Source organism: Rhinolophus hipposideros (genome assembly GCF_964194185.1).
Source record: "Rhinolophus hipposideros genome assembly, chromosome: 9".
NCBI lineage: Eukaryota > Metazoa > Chordata > Mammalia > Chiroptera > Rhinolophidae > Rhinolophus > Rhinolophus hipposideros.
In genome coordinates, this window is record NC_138055.1 from 37,791,589 (window position 1) to 37,812,137 (window position 20,549).

Below are 20,549 nucleotides of genomic sequence, written 5' to 3' on the forward strand. Positions count from 1 at the left end.
ATAGTTTATAACGATGTAGAAAAGATTCAACACCAAAAGTATGACAAAACATATCTTAGTGAGAGGTGGAAATACTGAACCTTGGAAATAATCTGCCCTAATAATTATCCGCTTAGTGACTTATGGAAGTATCCAGAAGAGTTAGGAAATAGGAAAGGTGATACACTCTAGAGAAGACAGAATTTGCAGTGGGTGGGGAATTTATAAGTTATTAATACTAAAACTATGGGATAGACACAACATAAACAAGAGAAATAAAGTAAAAAAAAAATAATAAAGATAATAATCCAAGTAACTGTAGTGATTAAAAGACATATAAACTTGGTGAGAGACAGTGTGAAGAAAACATATGAAAAAAATAATGATTTCCAGATCAAGGTGAATTGATGATAATCTAATAAATCTAAACATCCATTTTGGGGGAGTTTGGCTCTTGCAGAAATGCTTTCCTGAAAGAATTCCTGGAACAATGGCCTACAGGTCCTGTGACTTGTAGGTGAGACTCTAATGACATCAGGTCTTGAAATGGATGCCTGTCCTACAATTTTCGTTGAGTAATATATATTCAGAGAGTTTTAGGAAGTCTTAAAAGTTGGCTCCATACCTACAAGGGGAAGCTCCTAAGCAGAGGACTATCAACCCCTCAAAGAAGTAGGCCAAAACGCCACAGTAACCATAGCAACTACAGTGAACCAGTTGAGCCAGTTCTGTTAATTCAAAGGATAAATGCAACATTCACGGACCTCTATGGTCTCACAAATTAAGCTGATGATTAAATCCTAATAATTTCAAAATAATGGGATGAGAAGGTAAGAAGGGATTCCAACATATTAATGAGGAAGTTATAGAAAATTTGTGGCTCTATTAAAACAAAGTTTCATAATTTACATAGTTCCTTGACCAATGTTATCTCATTGATACTTTCAGTACAACTGCATGATGAATCGACAGTGTTTTCAGTTCTACTTTATAGATTAATAAAATGAAGTTTAGTAAAGGCAAGTGACTTGCCCAATATTATGTTAAGTTGTAAGTGGTAGAGCTAGGATTTAAATCTAGATTCTCTGACTCTAAATCACTAAATGTATGAGATGCCTTCTTAAGCTCAAAACGGCAAATTATTTACATAGACTACAGCTTTTTTAAACCAGGGCTTTACAAAGCTGAACAGTATGATTTTAATAAAGATAAAAGTGTGCTTTGTGTAATCTCAACAGATAGCATAAGGATTTCTCTTACTAAAGATAATGGTTTTTGATTAGGAAACTACTTCCATAGGCTGCATAAAGGGAAACTCAAAGGTGTTTTTTTCAAGAGCCGAGGGTGATGGATAAACATATCTGTGTGACACAGGAAGGACTTTTCCCCAAGAAAGAGGCTGTAGACTAGAAATGGTAGGACAGAGAAAGGAAATGAAGTGAGGAACTGGAGAGATGGAGTAAAACTAGGACATGATACACAGTGAATCGGCCAGTGAAATTTCCCAAGAGTAAGGAGGTACAGATTATTTTAGAAAGGGGATGTTTATACCAGGTAAGAGCAAAGACTCTGGAGCCAGACTGCATGGGTTCGAATCCTGATTCTGTCTCTGACGAGCCACATGATGTTGGATAAGGAACTTAAACCGCCTACCTCAGATTCTTCTTTGGTAAGATAAGATAGTATAAAAGTTATTGTGGGGAAAAAAAGTTATTGTGAGGATTAACCACATTAATACATGTAAAGCACTAAGAACAGTGCCTGGTACTTAGGAGGTATTATTTTCATTATTGTTATTGTTAGTGTTCAATTTGAAATGATAATATAAGTACCTCCTCTAATCTCTTCCTCAATCAATCTTGAATAAATTATATTACACATATAAATTGACTTACGTAACTAGGAGGGAAGAATTTAAGGAAGAGGATTAAAGTTCTATCTCAGTACTACAGAAATAGGGTTGTCAAGAGAATCCATGAACTAAGAAACAAAGACATAGTGGCTAAGGAGACTGTGAGAATGTACAATCCCTTAGGGATTGGCAGAAGTCTTGGGGAAGCATGGGTTTTAGAGTGCTAAAGGACGAGGAATAGGATTCACGTTGACCTCAACTAGACCTCTTTGATGCAGGAGGACGCAGCTGACATCTGAGTTATACAATGATGTAGATAACATGAGAAACCTGAATAGGGTAAGGCTGATAAATGAGATTGTCATAACCCACCTTAAAAGGTTTCCACATACAAAATATCTAATGCTGTCTCATCAACAAATATTTGTTGAATGGATATAACGCACTGTAGATATAAAGAATAGATCATGATCCCTTACTTTATGAAAGATGAAATTTCATTGGAGAGGCAAGATGTCATACAAATAACAACAAAACAAGATGATCCCATCTGATAACCATCAGTGGGCCAGAAACAAGAATCTAGAAAGTGTAATCCCAAGGAGTGCTTCTACCTAGAGATGCCAAAAAAATCCTTCACTTCTAATTCCCTGGATAATCTGCATCTAACATTACATAGTTGCCTCGACAATTTCTTTAGAAAATCCAAACTGGATATCTGGTCTTAGAAGGAAGACAATAATGAAGAAAACCACTCAAGTTCTGCCACCAGCCCATTCCCCAAACTCATTCAGAAGAATTTATGCTGGAGTATGGGCAAAGTGCCAAGTGAGTATTAAAGAAACAAGTGTTCTTTAAGTGTATGGCAGCTCAGATAAAGGAGTGGATGCCAAAGGTTCCAGCCAGATAGGGAAGACTTTGTGATGGAGGACCATTTATTCATAGAGCCATCACCCCTGACCATTTATTAACCCCTAGATTGGGCCACACATGATGCCAGACACAAAGGCTACAAAGATGAACAACGTGAGGTCTCGACCTTCAAGGATTCATAATTTACTAGACTTGTTTTCTAACTGAGAAGTACCAGTGTTTTAGTGTTCTATTTTTTAGTAATTGTGCCATTTGCTGTTCACGAGGCCTTTATTCTTACAGAAAACTGCTATTAGATATGTCATATCATGAAATTCCTGCTGTTCACTGCATTTGATGGCTAAATAAAGGAAAACATCCTAAGTTTTAATTAGACATGACTCCTACTTGCCATGAATAGGAAAAAAATGGATTCTGGAACTTGCAATTAGGTATAAGCATTGTTTCCCTCTCTGACCAAAGCAAACCTAGAATAAGCATGCCAATGAGTGGCAGGAAGACAAATCTTCTCTGGGAACAATTCCTAGCTCTCAGGCTTACGTGGCTCTGCCTTTGGGTGTGGAGGAGCCCAGGGCAACTTGGCAGGAGTTTCAAAATGAAATGTGTGCCTTCTGGAAACAGTGGTCTGATCCCCTGTGTGCATGGGAGCATATCGTTCGCTGTAGTGGAGCACTAAATGGATAAATGATGATTTTCAAATCACCCTGCGCCGAGCTGAATGAACAAATGAAATCGTTCTTCTCTTTCCCTGCTAATGAAAAATTCACTTACTCAGAGGCATCAGGGTAGTGAGCACTGGGAGACTGGGCACAACAAGCAATGTTACTGTTCGGAACTTCTAAAAAAGTATATGGGGAGGGATGTGTTGAGATGGGTGGGGAATGTTATTTGAGACCTGCTACAATGACAAATACTGTGGGAGGAGTTTATGTATATTATCCCTTTTAATTAATATATTTAATTCCTGGATGAATCAAAATATCATTTTTATCTGCTAAAAGTCAGCCTAAAATTTCCCTAAGCAAATCGGAATTTCTGGTATCATGTTAGAAAGGATGCTTCTAAGGAATGCTCTGCTCCACTGAATAATTTGTGAAGCTCTTTAGTTTCTATAGCAAATCCAATAAATTTATAAGAAAATGTGATACGGAACTAGTATATATAGAGATCTATCTATCCATCCATCCATCCATCCAACCTCCATCCATCCATCCATCTGTAGTCATAAGAAGTTAAAAGAAAAAAAGAAAAAAAACACAGTACTTTCCCTTGGCTTCTATGCCAAGTAAAAAAGAAATACAAATGACAAATGTAATGCTCGTCATGACAAGCAGGTACCTGAGTCTGTGTATTTCCTCCTTCAAGCAAGGCGATGCCAAGTAAAATGCCTTCTGAAAAAATTCTGTCATTTTTGGTGTTCACTATAACATCGATGACAAGTTCAGATGCTCCTTCTTTATCCAGTAGACACTGAATATCTGACATTGATATCCCCATCTTATCGGAATCTTGTGCAGAAAAGCTTCCTGTGATTATGAAATATTAATAAATATACCTTAATTACAGACATTATGAACATAGAAGGTTTTTAAATTCTTAGACCTTAAGCATATTTAGAACTGGGATTCCCCCCCCACACACACAAAGTTAAATATAATAGAAGCTCGGGTTTTAAAAATATCAAAAGTTTGTAAAAATAGAACTTTTTATGAAATGTATAACACCTGTAATTAAATGTTTTTTCTTAATATAAAACACTTTAGAAAACAAATCTAGCTTTATTTTTGCCTTTAATTTATATATTAATAAATTATGACTTATTTTAACTATTTTTCCAAAGTTAAAAGACAAAATTAATTCTAACGTTCAAATCCATTGTTTTATGAACTTGAAATTGTTGAAAGGTTTTTAATAGTGCTTTTCATTTTTTGAGATATATTGGACATATAAGTTTAAGATGTACAACATAATGATTTATGTATTATTCAAAAATGATACCACAAAAAGATTACTTAACATTCATCATCTCACAGATCTTTTTTCCTTGTGATAAGAACTTTGAGAATCTACTATCTTAGCAACTTTCAAAAATACAATACAGTAGTATTAACTATAGTCATTATGTTGTATATTACATCCTTAGGATTTATTTCTTTTATAATTGAAATTTTGCACCTTTTGACCTCCTTTACTTAATTCCCCTACCCCCCAACCCCCACCTCTGGCAACCACAAATATGATCTATTTCTATGAGTTTGGTTTTTGTTTTTTGTTTTTTCAGATTAGACACATATGTGAGATTACACAGTATTTATGTTTCTCTGTCTTACTTCATTTAGCATAATGCCTCAAGACCCATCCACGTTGTTGCAAGTAGCAGGATAGCAGGATTTCTTTGTTTTTTTATAGCTGATAATAATGCTTTTTAAATGATTTTTTTAATATTTGTGCTATTTTAAGATATTAGCTAGTGACATAAAAATATGTTATAAGAATCTGAAAATGAGGAAAATGATAAGGCTTGCCTCCCCCTTGTGTAGATTTGCAGTAGGTTCCGGAAAGGTGTCCATTCATACCAACTCCATAATCACCTTTAAAGTATCGATTCAGGAGTATTTTTCTCAATGTGTTACCCTAATAAAAAGAACAAGAAAAGTGTTATTGTTTCTTTTTCCAATAAAAGGGGAAAATATCAGTACATTAAAGTGCCACTTAAAATGAATTTCTTCACTGATAGTGATATGTGGAAAAAATTAATTTTATACTGTATAATATTTTCTGAGGCAAAAATTTGCAAATATCTCCCAAGAAAGTAATAATAATTTTGCTTCTCCTAGAAATAAAGAATAAAATATTGTACTTTCAATAACTGTAGTAGGAAAATAACAAATGCTATACATTTGAGATTGCTGCGAAAGTTTAGGGTCCCAGGCTTGGTAAGAAATAAATTAGTTGCACCTAAAGAGAAACAGATTAACAAACACCCTAAGAATTGGGAAGCAAAATCCTTAATTAGAGGAGCTTAGGAAAAAGAGCTAGAAAAGTGTTAGTTTTACAGCAGGCGCTCAAAAATTCAGCTTGATAAGACCAAGTGAATTATTATTTAAACTCCAAGAGCTTTACTCAGTAGACAGTAGGCAAAAAAAAAAAAAAAACAGTGCATTTCTTTATAAAACATGCACTTAAAAAAGTCTTAAGTCTTCAGTTTTGTATTGATTATAAGACATTTTTTAAATAACATATTTGCCATATAGTCACCTGCATATATATAAGAAATATAGCTAACTCCAAATCTTCCATTTTATTGGTTATTATTATTTTAATAGACAAGTGTGATTTTTAAAGTATTATTGAAAGAATACTTGTTTAGACTATTTAAATGAATACATCAACTATTGAGGTGTTACTCCCATCTTACAAGTATGGAAACTGTGGTCCAAGTGTGTGTAATTAGCTGCAGTTCATGCAGCTAACAGGTAAAGAGCCAGACCTGAACTCAACTCTTGATTGTAAAACCCAGGCCTTTCCCCACACCTTGCTGCATGCCCCCCTTCCCAAGCACACCTCCCTTTTATGCTGCGACACCTGGCTCTCATAGCTCCTTTTCTCTCTCATGCTTTGGTTATTCTTCTTTCTCAAGCCCTTAAGATTTTGTCCTCAGTTCTCTTGTTATCCTCTCCTCATCTTCCCTTTCCCCATCAGCAATTTCATCTGATCCTCCGTTGCACAATCACTTCTGCAGGTCTGACTGCCAAGTGTGCCCCCTTCGGCCATGGCCTCCCTTTCCTAAGCTCCTCTTCGCTGTTTCCCCTTAGATTTCCTTATTTACATCTGGAGGTTCCGCCGGCACCCTCAAACTCCATTTTTCAGAAAAGTATAGTCCTTCTCTCTTTATAGTCCTGTTCTTCTTTCAATTTCAATTTATATTAAGGATATCACAATCATTTTGGTCATTTAGGCTGCAAACTTAAGGGATCACTTACTATCCCACCCCCAACTTGACAATGATTTGTGAAATCCTACCTATTCTATCTTTTCAACTGAAGCTTCTGGCAGTGTCTTTACACATTATATATTAACCAAATTGAACTATGTGATGATTTCTCAACCACAGTTTTCTAAGTCCTTCTTTTTTTCACCTCATACTCACTAACTGAAAAGCCCTTCTTCTATCTTACTCATGGACAGGTCCTATCTACCCTCTTCATTCTACAAATATTCATTTAGGTACCTACTGTATTTTAAGCACTATCTTAAGTGAGTGAGATATAACCCTCCCCTCCGAGAGTTTACAATAAGGTCAGTTCCATTTCAGAGATGTTTACTAGGCCCTGCGGAAACACATAAGAGGACAGAGTTGACTCAGAAGAGGCTTTACATGCATATCTCCTCTACTAACTCACACAATCATCAGAGCAAAGCTGTCTTGTGCACCACCAGTGCACCACAAATATGTGCCAAATGTCACAGTGCAGAGCATTGTACTAGGCACTCAAAGTGCCTGGAGTTGTTATCTTTATAGCAACGTTTATTGATATTATTTATTGATATTAAGTTTTTAGAACACAAACATTTATGATTGCTTCCTGTTTCATATTTTCTTCCTTTAAGACTTTTTCATAAAGGGGTGTAGTGCATAAAAGTGATGATTAGTCTTGGAAGAAACAGTGAGGTGTAAGAGCTTATTCTACCAATAAATGCAACTCTACTATCCTTTATGATACCTAAGTGGGGCCCCTAGAGAACACATAAGAAATGAAAAGTCTTTCCTCTTGCCTTTTAAGAGAAAAGTTTTTTGAGTTCAATGAATTTCACCTGGCCAGAGAATGATCCTTCCAAAAGTGGAGGAAAACCAAAATAAAACATTTCTTTGCAGTCAAACGCTCTTTCACTGTGAATCCCATTACAGTAGAAGGAGATGCCATAAGAGAACTTTTAGACCCATACACTGTGGGATTGAAGTTGTAAACTGGGCGGGGGAAATTAACTGAACAACTAAATTTCTCTACAGTGCAGCTCAGTTTGTTGTACCAATCACAGTTCTCACCTACAAGACCTACGTCCTGCTTATCACTCTAAGTCTGTAAGATACAGCTGTCCCAGCTGTAATGAATAGAGCTGATCGATGTGAAAATCCAGGCTGTTCTTGAAATTGCACAAGTCAGTATCACTGTCTGGAAGAGAACCTGCTGTGACTAGAGAGAGGCCTGTGTCCTTGTGAACTAGCTCCTTTTTATGCTCCGTAAGAGACGTTTAACCACATTCCTCCAATAATCCAACCATGAGATAAACAAAAAATAGTCCACTTTTTTAAAAAGGGAGAAATTGGAAACTGCAATTTACCCTTTGCTTTAAAAAAAAAAATGCCCTTTACATTGCTAGAAGAATAAACTTGTTCAAAACCAACGTTAGAGTAGAACTGCGTCCCATCAAATTAAAATAAGCATCATGTCTGGCATTATTTCTAAATTCTCTTGGGCAGGTAAAATAAAATCACAGGCACTGACCAGATTCATAAACATCAAACTCAAAAGAGCAACACTCTTCTTATCCAATTCCAGCCTAGTCAGAAGCACATATTTTCTAACTATAACATTCGGAGTGACATTGAAAGGGGAGAGGGTTGCCTATAGCTGTGTTCTTTACTCGGGACCCACACTGTGGGTTCCAACCCCTTTGACACTACACTGCATGTGGACGGGCGGATCTTAAGCAAGTTACTTCACCACCCCATGCGTCAGTCCCACAGTTGGCAAAGGAATAGTCATAACACTTAACCCTCTTTAGTTTTCTGTGATGATTAAATAGGTGAAAATATGTAAAGTACGTAGAACAGTTCCTGGCACACAGTAAGTGCTATAGAAGTTGTGTATAGTTGATGTTATAATTGCTAATATTAATATTATCCAGATCATGGAACTTTACAACATACAAAGGGTTTTGTATATACTTTTTCACGTTATACTAAACCTTTCCACAAAAGTGAAAAAAATTTCTAATATGCTAAGAAAATGGCAAAAATCATAAATGATGTCTGAAAATCCTTATTTGCCCATTATTAGTCAGTCCTTGGACTTATGTTCTCGTGAGCTAATATGCATATATTTCACTACATAAAATAGACCTCACAATCTCAACTAAAGTAGAGAAAAATTATACCTTGGTTCAAACTCCATAGTTGGTACTAAAAATGAACAAAGAATAGATATGGATAGAATAGGATTATGTTCTGTTTGTCTTAGTCGTAGTCATTTAAGATGGGAAAACTTTACATATTGCTACATTAGAAGTTTAGCAAAACGAATTTTTGTTGCCACAGATGAAGTCCTGAAGAGGGATGAGAAGCAAGTCCCGACTTGTCTTGGGGCATTTTTCATGGCCTGCACTCTCTGTAATGGGTTCCAGTGGTGACAGCACAGATGCAAGTCCTTTCCACAAATTCCTTTAACTCAAGTAAAGTAACTATAAAAGCATTGTCAGAAATTCTGGTGCCAGGGTTGTAAACTATTGTCTCAGAGCTCTAATTGCCATGGCAGAAATTTGGGAAAGAACTAAAAGCACATTTAGCCATTCGGAAAAGCATTCTACAATTGAGAAGTTTGACTTCTGTGCTCACTCTTCAATTCCAAAACGAATTCCTGACTGGGCTTCCCATGGAAGGTGTCTTTGTTGGATTAGGCCAAGTAGCAAGAAATGTCCTTTCCAGTCTTTTCAGTATCAGAGTTAATTCCAGGCCACAAGACACAGCTTTTAGCCAATGTCTTCATGTGAACACATCCCAGATGTGCTAAATGTAATGTAGCCAAGATAACTAACAATCACCTTCTGAAATTACAACAAAACATCTCCATAAAAAGACATCTTTTGTGGCCAGAGAAGTCATGCTGACAGTTTGTGAATATCTGGGAAGACTGGTTTTTTCCTGGCCACTTCCTGTTTTACCAATTCCACTATATCAAAAATTAAGAAGCTTAGGAATTATTGCCTTTAATAGTCATAGAAAGGACTAAAGATTTCCTTTGGTTTTTGAAAGAGCACAACACTGCCTTAAAAGGAGTTAATAGCATTAGGAGTGAAGAGTTCAAGGATCTGATATTTGAGGTACCAATTCCACATTTGTTCCCTTTCCCTTGGAAAAATTACACACTAACGTAACATATTGCCCCCCCCCCCATTGTGGATAATGTCATCAAGACATCATCAAAATATGACAGCACACCCGGAATCCTAGAAAACTAAGTCTTCAACTGGAAATTCAAATGGTGATGAAAATTGCAAACTAAAGATGCTTAATTTAGGGTTTTCCCTCAAAGATCAAAGTTTAGCTACTAATAAAACGGGACAAGATCTGCAAAGGGGTGATTGCATATACCTGTAGTCGCCACCTAGTCTCATTTTAACTTTAAACTTGGTATTAGCCTAATTAGTGTTTCCCTAACCTTTCTGTTTAATGACAGCACATCTGATTAGATTCCCCAGGGTAAAAAATGTACATTTTTAATTTCAAATAAATTATTTCATCAGCTGTACTGTAATGGAGTTACATTAGGTCCACCATTATAATCGACTACATCTTTAAGGAACTCCTTTGGGAAAATGTAGCCAGTCTCCTATAATCTAGCTGTCTAATGGTTTGAATTTCTTGGTCACTGACTCCAAACAGTACAGACCAGTTCCTTCCCTTGATGCTTTTTCCTAGTTTTCATAAGATGAGAAACACAAACTTCAATAGGAGTAGTTATTATACACATTCACAAGATGCTCTTCATCAACATAATGACACAATCATAATCTTGAAAAACATTGGAATGTCTCAACAATTCTAGTAAACAAGTTTATAAAAAAAGAAAAGACTGGAAATTTTAAAAATCAATTATTCATAAACCACAACGACAATCTACTTCCATCCTCTCTTCTTCCTTTTTTTTTTTCCTATTCATTGTAAAGACATATTACATTTCTACCATGTGTCAAGAACTAGGAAAGGGGGTGTAAAAAGCAATTTGCAGCATATGCTAAAAGAATTTTCAAATATGTGGAGACATATGGCACTGTTTTTCAATATAAATAATCCTCACCAGACCATTTGATTCCATTTGTAAAATTTAAACATTTAAACAGTAAATGACGATATTTAAACATTTGATGATGATGCTGGAGCTAAGAGTGATTTTGGTCATCAATTCAGGTTTATCAAATATCCTAGCCTCTAGTCTAGACAAACAGTGTTGCTGAGAAGGCCTTCTTAGGGGATGAGTCTGTGCCTCATAAATAGTGAGAAGGAAAGGAAACTATTTCTTTGGGGTATAATAAAAGCCTCTCAGTATATTTCCAAGCAGCACAGTGAGTGACATCATACTCAACAGACTCGTACACGTCAGCCATTTTAATATATGATCTCGCTTAAATTCGGGGTTGAGAATTTATGCAACGTCTCACCAATAGTACTTGAGAATGGTTTTTTCTGCTTGTAATTGTTTAGTTTTCTGAGTAAGCAGTCTTCATCTGATCTCCAGAACATAAAGACTTGAGAGACGAGTAAATAGGCAAGAGATGAACAAGCAAGCCTAAGATACCATTTGCATATTGAAACAAAACTATTAGATTCACACATCATAAATCACTACCTCATAAAATTACACTCAAATGGCAGTGCACACAACCACTAAAGTTAAGCCCATAATCCCCTGGTGTAACGTATAGAAACCTACTACAGTACTATTCGTTACTGAAAAAATTGGAATCAATATGCTGCCAATGCAAGCATGTGCACTCATACTAAAGACTAGGAAAATGGAATTTCGTGTGGTAATTTCAAAGCTTCTGCAAAGATTGTGTCCCAGAGGGATGGTATGGTTAGGTGTATAGCTCAATAATAGACTCAGCTTGTGGGAGGTCCCAGGGAACACAAGAGGATAAAAAAGGAGTGAGAGGAGATGGGAATAAATGAGAGAACTGAACTTAATCTGAATAATATTATCAAGTACAATGGGAGAGTTTTTCTCCTGGACAATGGGAAAAGTCATATTTAGCTTGCTGTTTTAGACATTCAAGTGATGTAATTCCTGTTATATTTCCAAATCATTTAGTAAGGTTGATACATAGGTACAACTTTGCAAGGTGGTATAACAAGAGGTAAGGAACAACACATAAAGAGGTGATACCAGCACTCCCTCTGCAGCCCCTTATTCAACTTCCTGTTTTTGTGGAATGTCTTATGTTCTCAGTGCCTTCTATGAGCTCCAAGCTATGATCTACTGATCTACCATCAAGAGAGTGGTGGCCCACAGGGCAGTGAGAAGAGCACATAACTCTGAAGTCTTGTCAAGGGAACAACATGGTAGAAGACCTATGAGAGAGAGACAGAGAGAGAGAGAGAGAGAGAGAGAGAGAGAGAGATCTCCTCCCTTTCTCCAAAAATACTATAATGAAATATTCCTTAAAAGGGAGGGAGAAAACTAGCACTTGCATTACTTATCAATTAATGTAAAAATTTTGACAAAAGAAGTGTGAACCTAAATTTTAATAAATTCAGAATATATTTAGAAGTTCCTCAGGTAGAAGAGAAATATTTATGATATCTATGGAATGAAGAGGAGGTCCGTATAGTATAACATCAAAGGAAGGTCTTGAGAATTAAATGAGGTAATAGCTACATACAATTTGACACATAATACATGCAATTTATGAAAGTTCCCCAAAGCTGTGTACTTGGTGCAAATGCTAATGTTTCAGAGACCAATGTATTGGATCTGGGTTCTGCCACTGGCTTTTTGACCTCAAGAATTTTACTTAACTACCCTGAGACTCAGTTTCCCTGTTGGTGTATAATAATACCCATACTACAGGGCTATTTTAAAGATTAGAAATTATACATTAAAAGCTTCATGTTCTTAGCCTACAATGAATACTAGATAAACAATTATTGTGATGTTTTGTTTAATGTTTAAAGGAAAATAATACTTGCACAACTGATGACACATGTAGGATATTACGATGCCTGGTGCCATGTAGACAGCCATATCTTTCACTGCTGACATAAATATCCAGCTCCAACCTTTCACAATTTTTTTAGAAGGCAAATGAAAAAGAAAGCATTCATTTTGAAGCCAACTTGATCAGTATGTTATGGTTTCGTAAAAATAACACCTACACATGAATAGGTCTCAATCACCCCTAGTGGATATACAAAGCAGAATTCTTCAGAAGCCAATTTAGAGCAACTTTTCTTAAAGTACTGTTAATAGGAAGACCAATGTTCCAAGTTCTGCCAGGACAAAACAATTTCCTTCCCAATATTTAATGTTTAAGAAATATAAAAAAAATTAAATATGTTTATAAGATTATCAAACAGTCATTGCTCCTTAGGAAAGACTGCATGTCCTAACCAGTTTTCTCACATTCACTTGGTGCCCTTCTAATTCATTCTCCACTCAGTATTCAGAGGGTGTTGAAACAACAGAGGACTAGAATTCAGACTATTTAAATAAATAAAGAATGATTACAAATCAGTGGAAAAGAATAATCTGGTAGAAAAGTGGAAAAAAACTAACTGAGCCAGCATTTCACATTAGAAGCACATATGGCCAAGAAACATGAAAAAAAAGCTCACCTTTAATAGTAATTAGGGAAATACAAATTAAGACTACAATAAGACAACCATTTTATACCTCTAGGTTGGCAAAAAATAAGTCTTACAAAACCAGTTGCTGGAGAGTACATGGATCAATTGTGGAAATAAATATTGGTACTACCACTCTGGGAAACATACGCTCTCACCCCGCAGTTCCAAAATATGTGCCCCAGGAGCCACATAGGACCACACCATAGACATTTATGTCAGCCTTGAGAGCAAAGCAATAAGCAAGAAGCAAAATCAAAACAAACCAAAACAAACAAAACCTGGAATCAATACAAATAGCCACTTACAGAAAAATGGATTAATAAATTGAGGCATATTTCCAGAGTAGAATATTATACAGTGGTAAACATGAATGAACTAGAGTCTCAGAGCAACATACAACAAACTTGATGAATCTTAGAAACGTAAGATTGAGAGAGGGCCAAAAAAAACCAAAAACAAGTCCTAGAAGTCGTGCAGTGCGGTGTGAAAGATACAAGCTACTAGTTGTCTCTAGTGAGGGGGAGCGAGAGAACACAGGTAGATACAAGTTGTTGGTAATATTCTTCAGTTGGCTGGCAGGGGCATGGAGGGCGGGGTGTCATGGGTCTTTATTATGCTATTATGTTTTATAATTTAAAATGTTATACATATTCCTTCATATCAATTTAATATTATGTTAAAAGAAAATATTCAAGAAATATTAAACACAATTATGGCTGCTTTCTACATATCATGTTCTGTTGCTTTCCACCTCTCTTTGAATACTGACCAAAATCCATAGTATGGCTTAGGTGAGAATTTATGATCTGACACCTAGAAATCTTGGACCACTATCACGATTGTTCTGTGAACCACTCTATATCTTCCTCCTGCCACATAAGACTTTCATTGTCTCTTCATGTTCCCTTCTGCTTCAAGACATTAGCAGGTGTTCTCTTGTGCCAGCTAGGTTTTAAGGCCCCAACCCCATCCCCCACCCAGGACTCCCAGCTTTGCTTAGTTAACTTCTACTCAATCTTTAGATCTCAGCTTGACCATATAAGAATCATCCTCTCTAACCTCACCAAGCCTCTTACTCAGTCCTCTCATAACACCATATATTTCACCATGTGTTTTAGTTTTATATTTATTCATATCAATCTTTGAATGATTTCTATCTCCCCTACTAGATTATAAGTACCATGAAAGCAGGGACTGGGCCCTTTTTTTCCTTTTGGGCTGACTCCCAACAACTAGTGCAAAATCTGGCATATTATATATTCAACAAGTATTTTTGAATGAATGTATGAATTGATGATTCTGAATGAGTGATCACTATATTTACCAACGCAATTTGGTGCTGAGTGCCATCTATCTAAGGACTGTGATATATGTTGTATATCATGTCTTATAATATTGGCAAATGCTTGAGATATATTCAATGTTACTTGCATATTAAATATTTTTAGCATACAAACTCATTAACTATGGTTCTATGGCTGAAAGAAGGAAATTGTGTTGGAATCCAACAAGCAAAATATTAGAACTCTTAAAAATAAAGATGAACAATTTCAACACTCAATCTGAAAGACTAGAAGGTAAAATGTTAAGTAATAATTGCAGATATGGCCTAATGCAAGAGAACACACTAATATGCCAAATTCCAGTCCAAGTTCTTCTCTTGTTACAATGTATCTATTGAAATTGAATTTTCATACTTTACTGAAAAACACAGAAACCACCGTGAATCTGTACATCATGCAAGGATCTGACTTAGCAATATAATCTCTAATATTATGTGCATATGTCACTTAAAAGAAGATAAAAAGTCACTATTATCTTTAAAAGTGGGTGTGTCATAAAATTTATAATGAATAAGTAAATTAAAGATCATTCTATTTTTTCCATTTTCCATCATGAAATGAAAATCATTTTTTTTAATGTTTGTTATCACATGAAAAAGTTATGTACATCTAATTTTTATCCTTTCTTGAATCAAACTGTCCATAAGACTATATATTTCGCCTACTCTAATAAAAGCAATTTATCTGCTCTCATGAGCTCCGAATTGTGTCCAACACGTTAATCATAATGTTCAAAGAATTTCACAGTAAAAAACTATGAGACAATGATTTAGAAGTAGTGGAAACCAGAAATTCTTTAAATATTCATCAACATTTCAAAGCACCAATACAATTATTACCAAAAGAAAATGAGGTATCCACCTGAAACTAATAAAAAAAATAAAACAAAAAAAAGAAAGAAAAAATTAGGTGTCGTCCATTCAAACAAACGTGAAGAAGTCTGAGCTGCTTAAAGGACAAAGTGCCAAATGCATACCTGAGAAAGAGGCTTTTTCAGAAAGTCTTTGGCTAGGCTTATACAGCCTTTAAACAGTATTTCACAAATCATTTTGATTCCCTGTGGCATATACCACGGCAGATATTTCACTACTTTATATATCTAGAACTATAACTGGAATCCAGGCACTAAGAAATTCACACTTTATTTTTAATAACATGCAAAGAACATTTGCTGACACAGAAGACTGGCTACTGGGTCCTGATGTGGTGCTAGGCATTGGCTCAGTAAACATGGATTGTCTGTCACAGGCTTACGAATCACCTGTTGAAGTCAGCTTCTGAAATAAACAAGACAAAACATTCGCAGGCTGAAAAAAATGTTACAGTAGTCCATAAACTTGGTTTGAGATACATCAAGTATTTTTAATTAGCAAACTGAAGAGGAGAGAGAAAAAACTCACTTCAGTGAACTATAGGCTGATGATCTCATACTCCCAAAGTGGGAAAGAATAAGTCAGTGACTATCTAGCTCTCTCCTTTTTATCTGTGTATGTGTGAATGTTTCTGTAATATTTTTATAGTCCTAAATATTAATGCATATTTGTAAAAGGTATTTATCAAATCTTTGAGGTACTGAAAATCTTGCTTTCTACCTGGTTATGGTAAGCATAGGTTGCCTCCAAAAAAAACTACAACAAAACAACAATAAATGAAACAAGTGACTAAGCACATCTTCGTTTCTATTCTATTTCAATAATTCTAACAGACATTTTAACATTTCTGATTATAGGTCACTCTAAAATCAACAGCTTGACATAGCTTTGTTGGCAGCATTGTTTTTATTTTTAGTGATAGAATTGATGGCATATTAGAACTGATGAAATGTATTATATTGAATGAAAAAATAAGAATGTGTTTTAATCTGGCATTGTAACATAAATAAGCTTCGCAATATGTGGCATTACTTTCATACCCATTTTTCAGTTCATATTAAGCAAGATGAAATTATACCAGAAATTTGAAGATTTAATCTTATAATCAATGTTTTTAGTATTTTCTCTTTTTCTTTTCTGCATGTCCTATATGATACCTAAATTCATAAGCATCTTAAGTTTTGATGTCATATGCTCTGTCTGAGATGGGCCTGCATTAAAATTAGTAAAGAAAATGACAATATTGATTGAGAAAGAGGTGTATTTACTTACAAATCAAGAGCAATGGAAAAGTAAATAAATAAGAGAGATGAATTTAACTAATTTATGAAGCATGGAGAGCATTAAATTGCTCTTCTTTAAAAAAAAATCACCTCTTGATACCACTAGGATGGCTAAAATAAAATAGACAGACAATAAACACATCTATGGGTGTGGGGAAATTGGGAAACTTATATATTGCTGATCATAATGTAAAACAGTGCAACCACGTTGGAAAACTATTTTGCAGTTACTGAAAAGTAAATATAGAGTTATCAAATGAACCTGGAATTCCACTCATAGGGATATGCATGAGAAGTAAAAACATGTCCACACACACACTCGTACACAAACGTTCATAGCAGCATTATTCATAATAGCTAAAAAGTAGAAACAACCCGAATTTCTATTGAATGATAAATGGATAAACAAAATGAGGTACAGCCATATAATGGAATATTATTTGGCAATAAAAAGGAAATGAAAAACTGATATGTTACAACATGGATAAGCCATGAAAACTTATGCTCAGTGAAAGAAGGCAGTAATAAAAGATCAGATATTTTATTATTGAATTTATATGAAATGTCTAAAAGAGGCAAATCCAGACAGAATTGAGACAGAAAATAGATTAGTGGTTGTCGGGAGTTGAGGGTGTTAGAATGGGGAGTGGCTGCTAAGGGGCATGGGGTTTCTTTCTGGGGTAATGAAAATGTTTTAAAATTAGACAGTAGGTGTTTGCAAATCTGTGAAAATACTAAAAAAAAACCACTGAACTATATACTTTTAGCAGGGTAATTTTATTGTGTGTGGCTATCTCAATGAAGCTGATAAAAAAACATAAAACAGAGCCTTTACATTGTTAAATATACCATAAATCCATTAGCTTGGTTAAAGAAATTCACTCTTTCAATGATTTTTTAAGTACGTATTTTAAACAAATGTCAGTTCTGTCTACATTTTGGCTAAGCAGCTGAGGCATTACTACTATTTGCCACAAGTTCCTGCAGTTAACTGCATCTGTGCAACAGATGTATTATAATGGTACGTTTTGAATGTTACATCTGTTAGTAAATGCAGAGCAGCTCAAACTGCTAATTAAATATGAATTTGTATGTGTCAATTAGGAACCAATTCCTTGTTAAAACTGCCTAATGTTTAAGGCACAATAAATTGAGCTAGTATCTAGGAGCATTTGTGTCTTAACCTGTGTGGAAATGCAGTCCAGGGCGCTGAATACAGTCGGCTAGACAGTTTCCATGGATACCTCACACTACTTGAGGTGGAGAAGCTCAAAATTATAAACAACTTCATAAAAATTATGCTTTACAAAATATATTAGTTAAATAAAGATGAATCTTCCTAAAGAAAGGTGCTAGAATTTATTTTGTTGATAAGTGGATAAGGTTTTTTGGGGAGGGGAGAAGGAGGCCCAGTTTTTGAAAGGATCGTTTTTAAACTGCTTTCGCACTCATAGTAGCGGGAGATATTCAAAATGTATCTCTCGTCCTGAGGTTTACAGCAAACCTCAAGAGTTTTAAAGATATTTAGCTTTTATAGGAACCATCTACATTGAATTATTCCAGCTGCGTTTAATTAATCTGGCCACTGCATACTAATATGCTGATCTTTCCAAATAAATGTACACTGTAATTACAACCAGGTTACTCCACCCACCATCCTTCTGCGCCTTCCCATGAAATAAGACTACACGTCTTCCAGATGTAGCATAAAAACCGCAGTGTTTTTCACCAACCATTTCAGAATTAAACAAAATACAGTATAAGAACACATGTAGTGTCCATAAGAAAAACAAGATAGTACCCACACTACTCGACTGAGAAGACCTGACCACACACTTGTTTATTCACACCTTTAACAGGTTAGGGAAAGAAGAATGAGAAAGTCCTGGCATCAGCTTTTTCCATGTCCCCAAATTACTTCCATGATTAGGCAAACAAGTCAGGTTTTATTCCCCGAACTAAAGAGATACGTAATCATGCATGGAAATACAGTTGTTTTCTTTGGACCACAGTCCAGTCATTACATGAGACCCAGCATTAATGAGGGGTAAGAACACAAATTGTTTTAATAAAGAAGACAAATATATCAGTAAATTTTCATCAAATTTCACAAATATCTCATTTGATTCTCACAGCAAAGTAATGTAACACCTAGGCTAAACAGCAAGAGTCAACTGCATTAAGCATTTCCCAAATATTTTTAAAAGTGTCCATATGTTTTAATTTACTGTTAAAATAAATACAGCTTTTTAAAAAATTAGAAAACGTTCACTAAAAGTATTGGGGCAGGAGGTAGTAAAAGAACACAAAAAGAACTCGACCTAGAAAAATACCTATATTAACTAGAACTTCGTTCTAATAAAGTTTTCTTTACTGTTGCCAACTCTCTTGTCCTGTTTCTTATTCACTATCACCTTGAGTCCCCCTAATTCTTCCTGTTTTCTCAGTCTTTTTTCACCTGAGCTGTAACCAATCCCTTACCTACAGTGCCTTTTGCTTCTGAGTGTCTAATTTTTTTAAGGTAGGAGAGATGTCTACCAATATCACGCCATCAGCAGGGCAGTGGTCTTCGGAACTGTTGTCCCGATCTCTGTGTCATTCCACTACTCCTACTGCCTTCACCAACAACTCCTTGTCATCCTTCAAGGTCTCAGCTTAATTGTCACTTTCTTAAAAAACCTGTTTTCTGGATACCCCTCCCTTAGCTGAACTTGCACCCTCCAGTTCCACATTCTTACAGCACTCTGGACTTCTCCCTCGGAATAATAAAGAAAAGAAATTAATCAATCCCTTGTCTAACTATTTTATTGGTATCTGATGTTCTCATTAAACTCTAAACTCTATGAGGATGTAACAGATTGTCCATCAACGCATTTCCAGGGCTTAGCAGACACTCGATAATGTTTTTTTGTTAAGCAATACTGTCTCATGCATTTTTTTCTAGTTCCATATACCTCTGCATGGTACCTCTCTATATGTCATTTTCATAATTTCCCACTGCAATTTTTTCATAGAATAAAATTCTCATTTTTCAAAATCACCTAAAAAGTCATATTATGAAATAAACATTCTTCATCCTATTTTGGCCTCTGACGAGTAGAAAATAATCACTCTCACGCATATTAGAGATCAACATAATACATGTTTGGGACATTGTGGGACCAATGTATAAGCTATTGGAGGATGATAGGGCAGAAGAGAATTTCCATACGTCCACTCTGACTGCAAATTAAGTCAAAAAGCCTAAGACATCTCTGTCTCTCACTTTCACCCTTCAGCCTCCATCAGTTTCTTTAGCTCTGACCGCCTCGATGCTTTCCACAGTCTTACCGTTCTTGGCACTAAAAATCTTGTGCTTTGCAGCTTCTGTCACCTAGAATAACCTCCTGGTACCTCTGCCTCATCTACTCTTCACCTCATTTCAAACCTCAGCTGAAAACATCCCTCTGCCCTTGTTTTACCTCTCCACGGATAGAAAAGGGAACCAATTTTTAATTCTAAAGCATTTAAGCAGACACTTTACAGGAAGACACTCTGCAGTATCATCGTGAAGCACAGTACACTGCATTTATGCCAGGGGGAATTCTCAGGTTTGTGAAAGCCATTGCCATTCTGCATTTGAAAAGCCTCTGCTTAAGTCAGAGTTAAGATTCATTCTGGTATCGCCATGATGCTAACATTTTAACCCCTTGAAAAAAAGAATTTTAGTATAGTTGTTCCTTC

The 20,549-nt window shown here is 35.6% G+C and overlaps 1 protein-coding gene across 5 annotated transcripts in view; it reads right to left on the bottom strand.

Moving 5' to 3' along the window:
- The window catches only part of ITPR2 (inositol 1,4,5-trisphosphate receptor type 2), a 438,931-nt gene that overhangs the window by 139,864 nt on the left and 278,518 nt on the right, over positions 1–20,549 (bottom strand). For all 5 annotated transcript variants that reach the window (XM_081060952.1, XM_081060953.1, XM_081060954.1 and 2 more), the window contains 2 exons: positions 5,230–5,338; positions 4,043–4,230 (listed from right to left, as the gene is read on the bottom strand). In XM_081060952.1, coding sequence (XP_080917078.1) covers positions 4,043–4,230; positions 5,230–5,338 — 297 coding nt within the window. The remainder of the gene's footprint in view (positions 1–4,042; positions 4,231–5,229; positions 5,339–20,549) is intronic.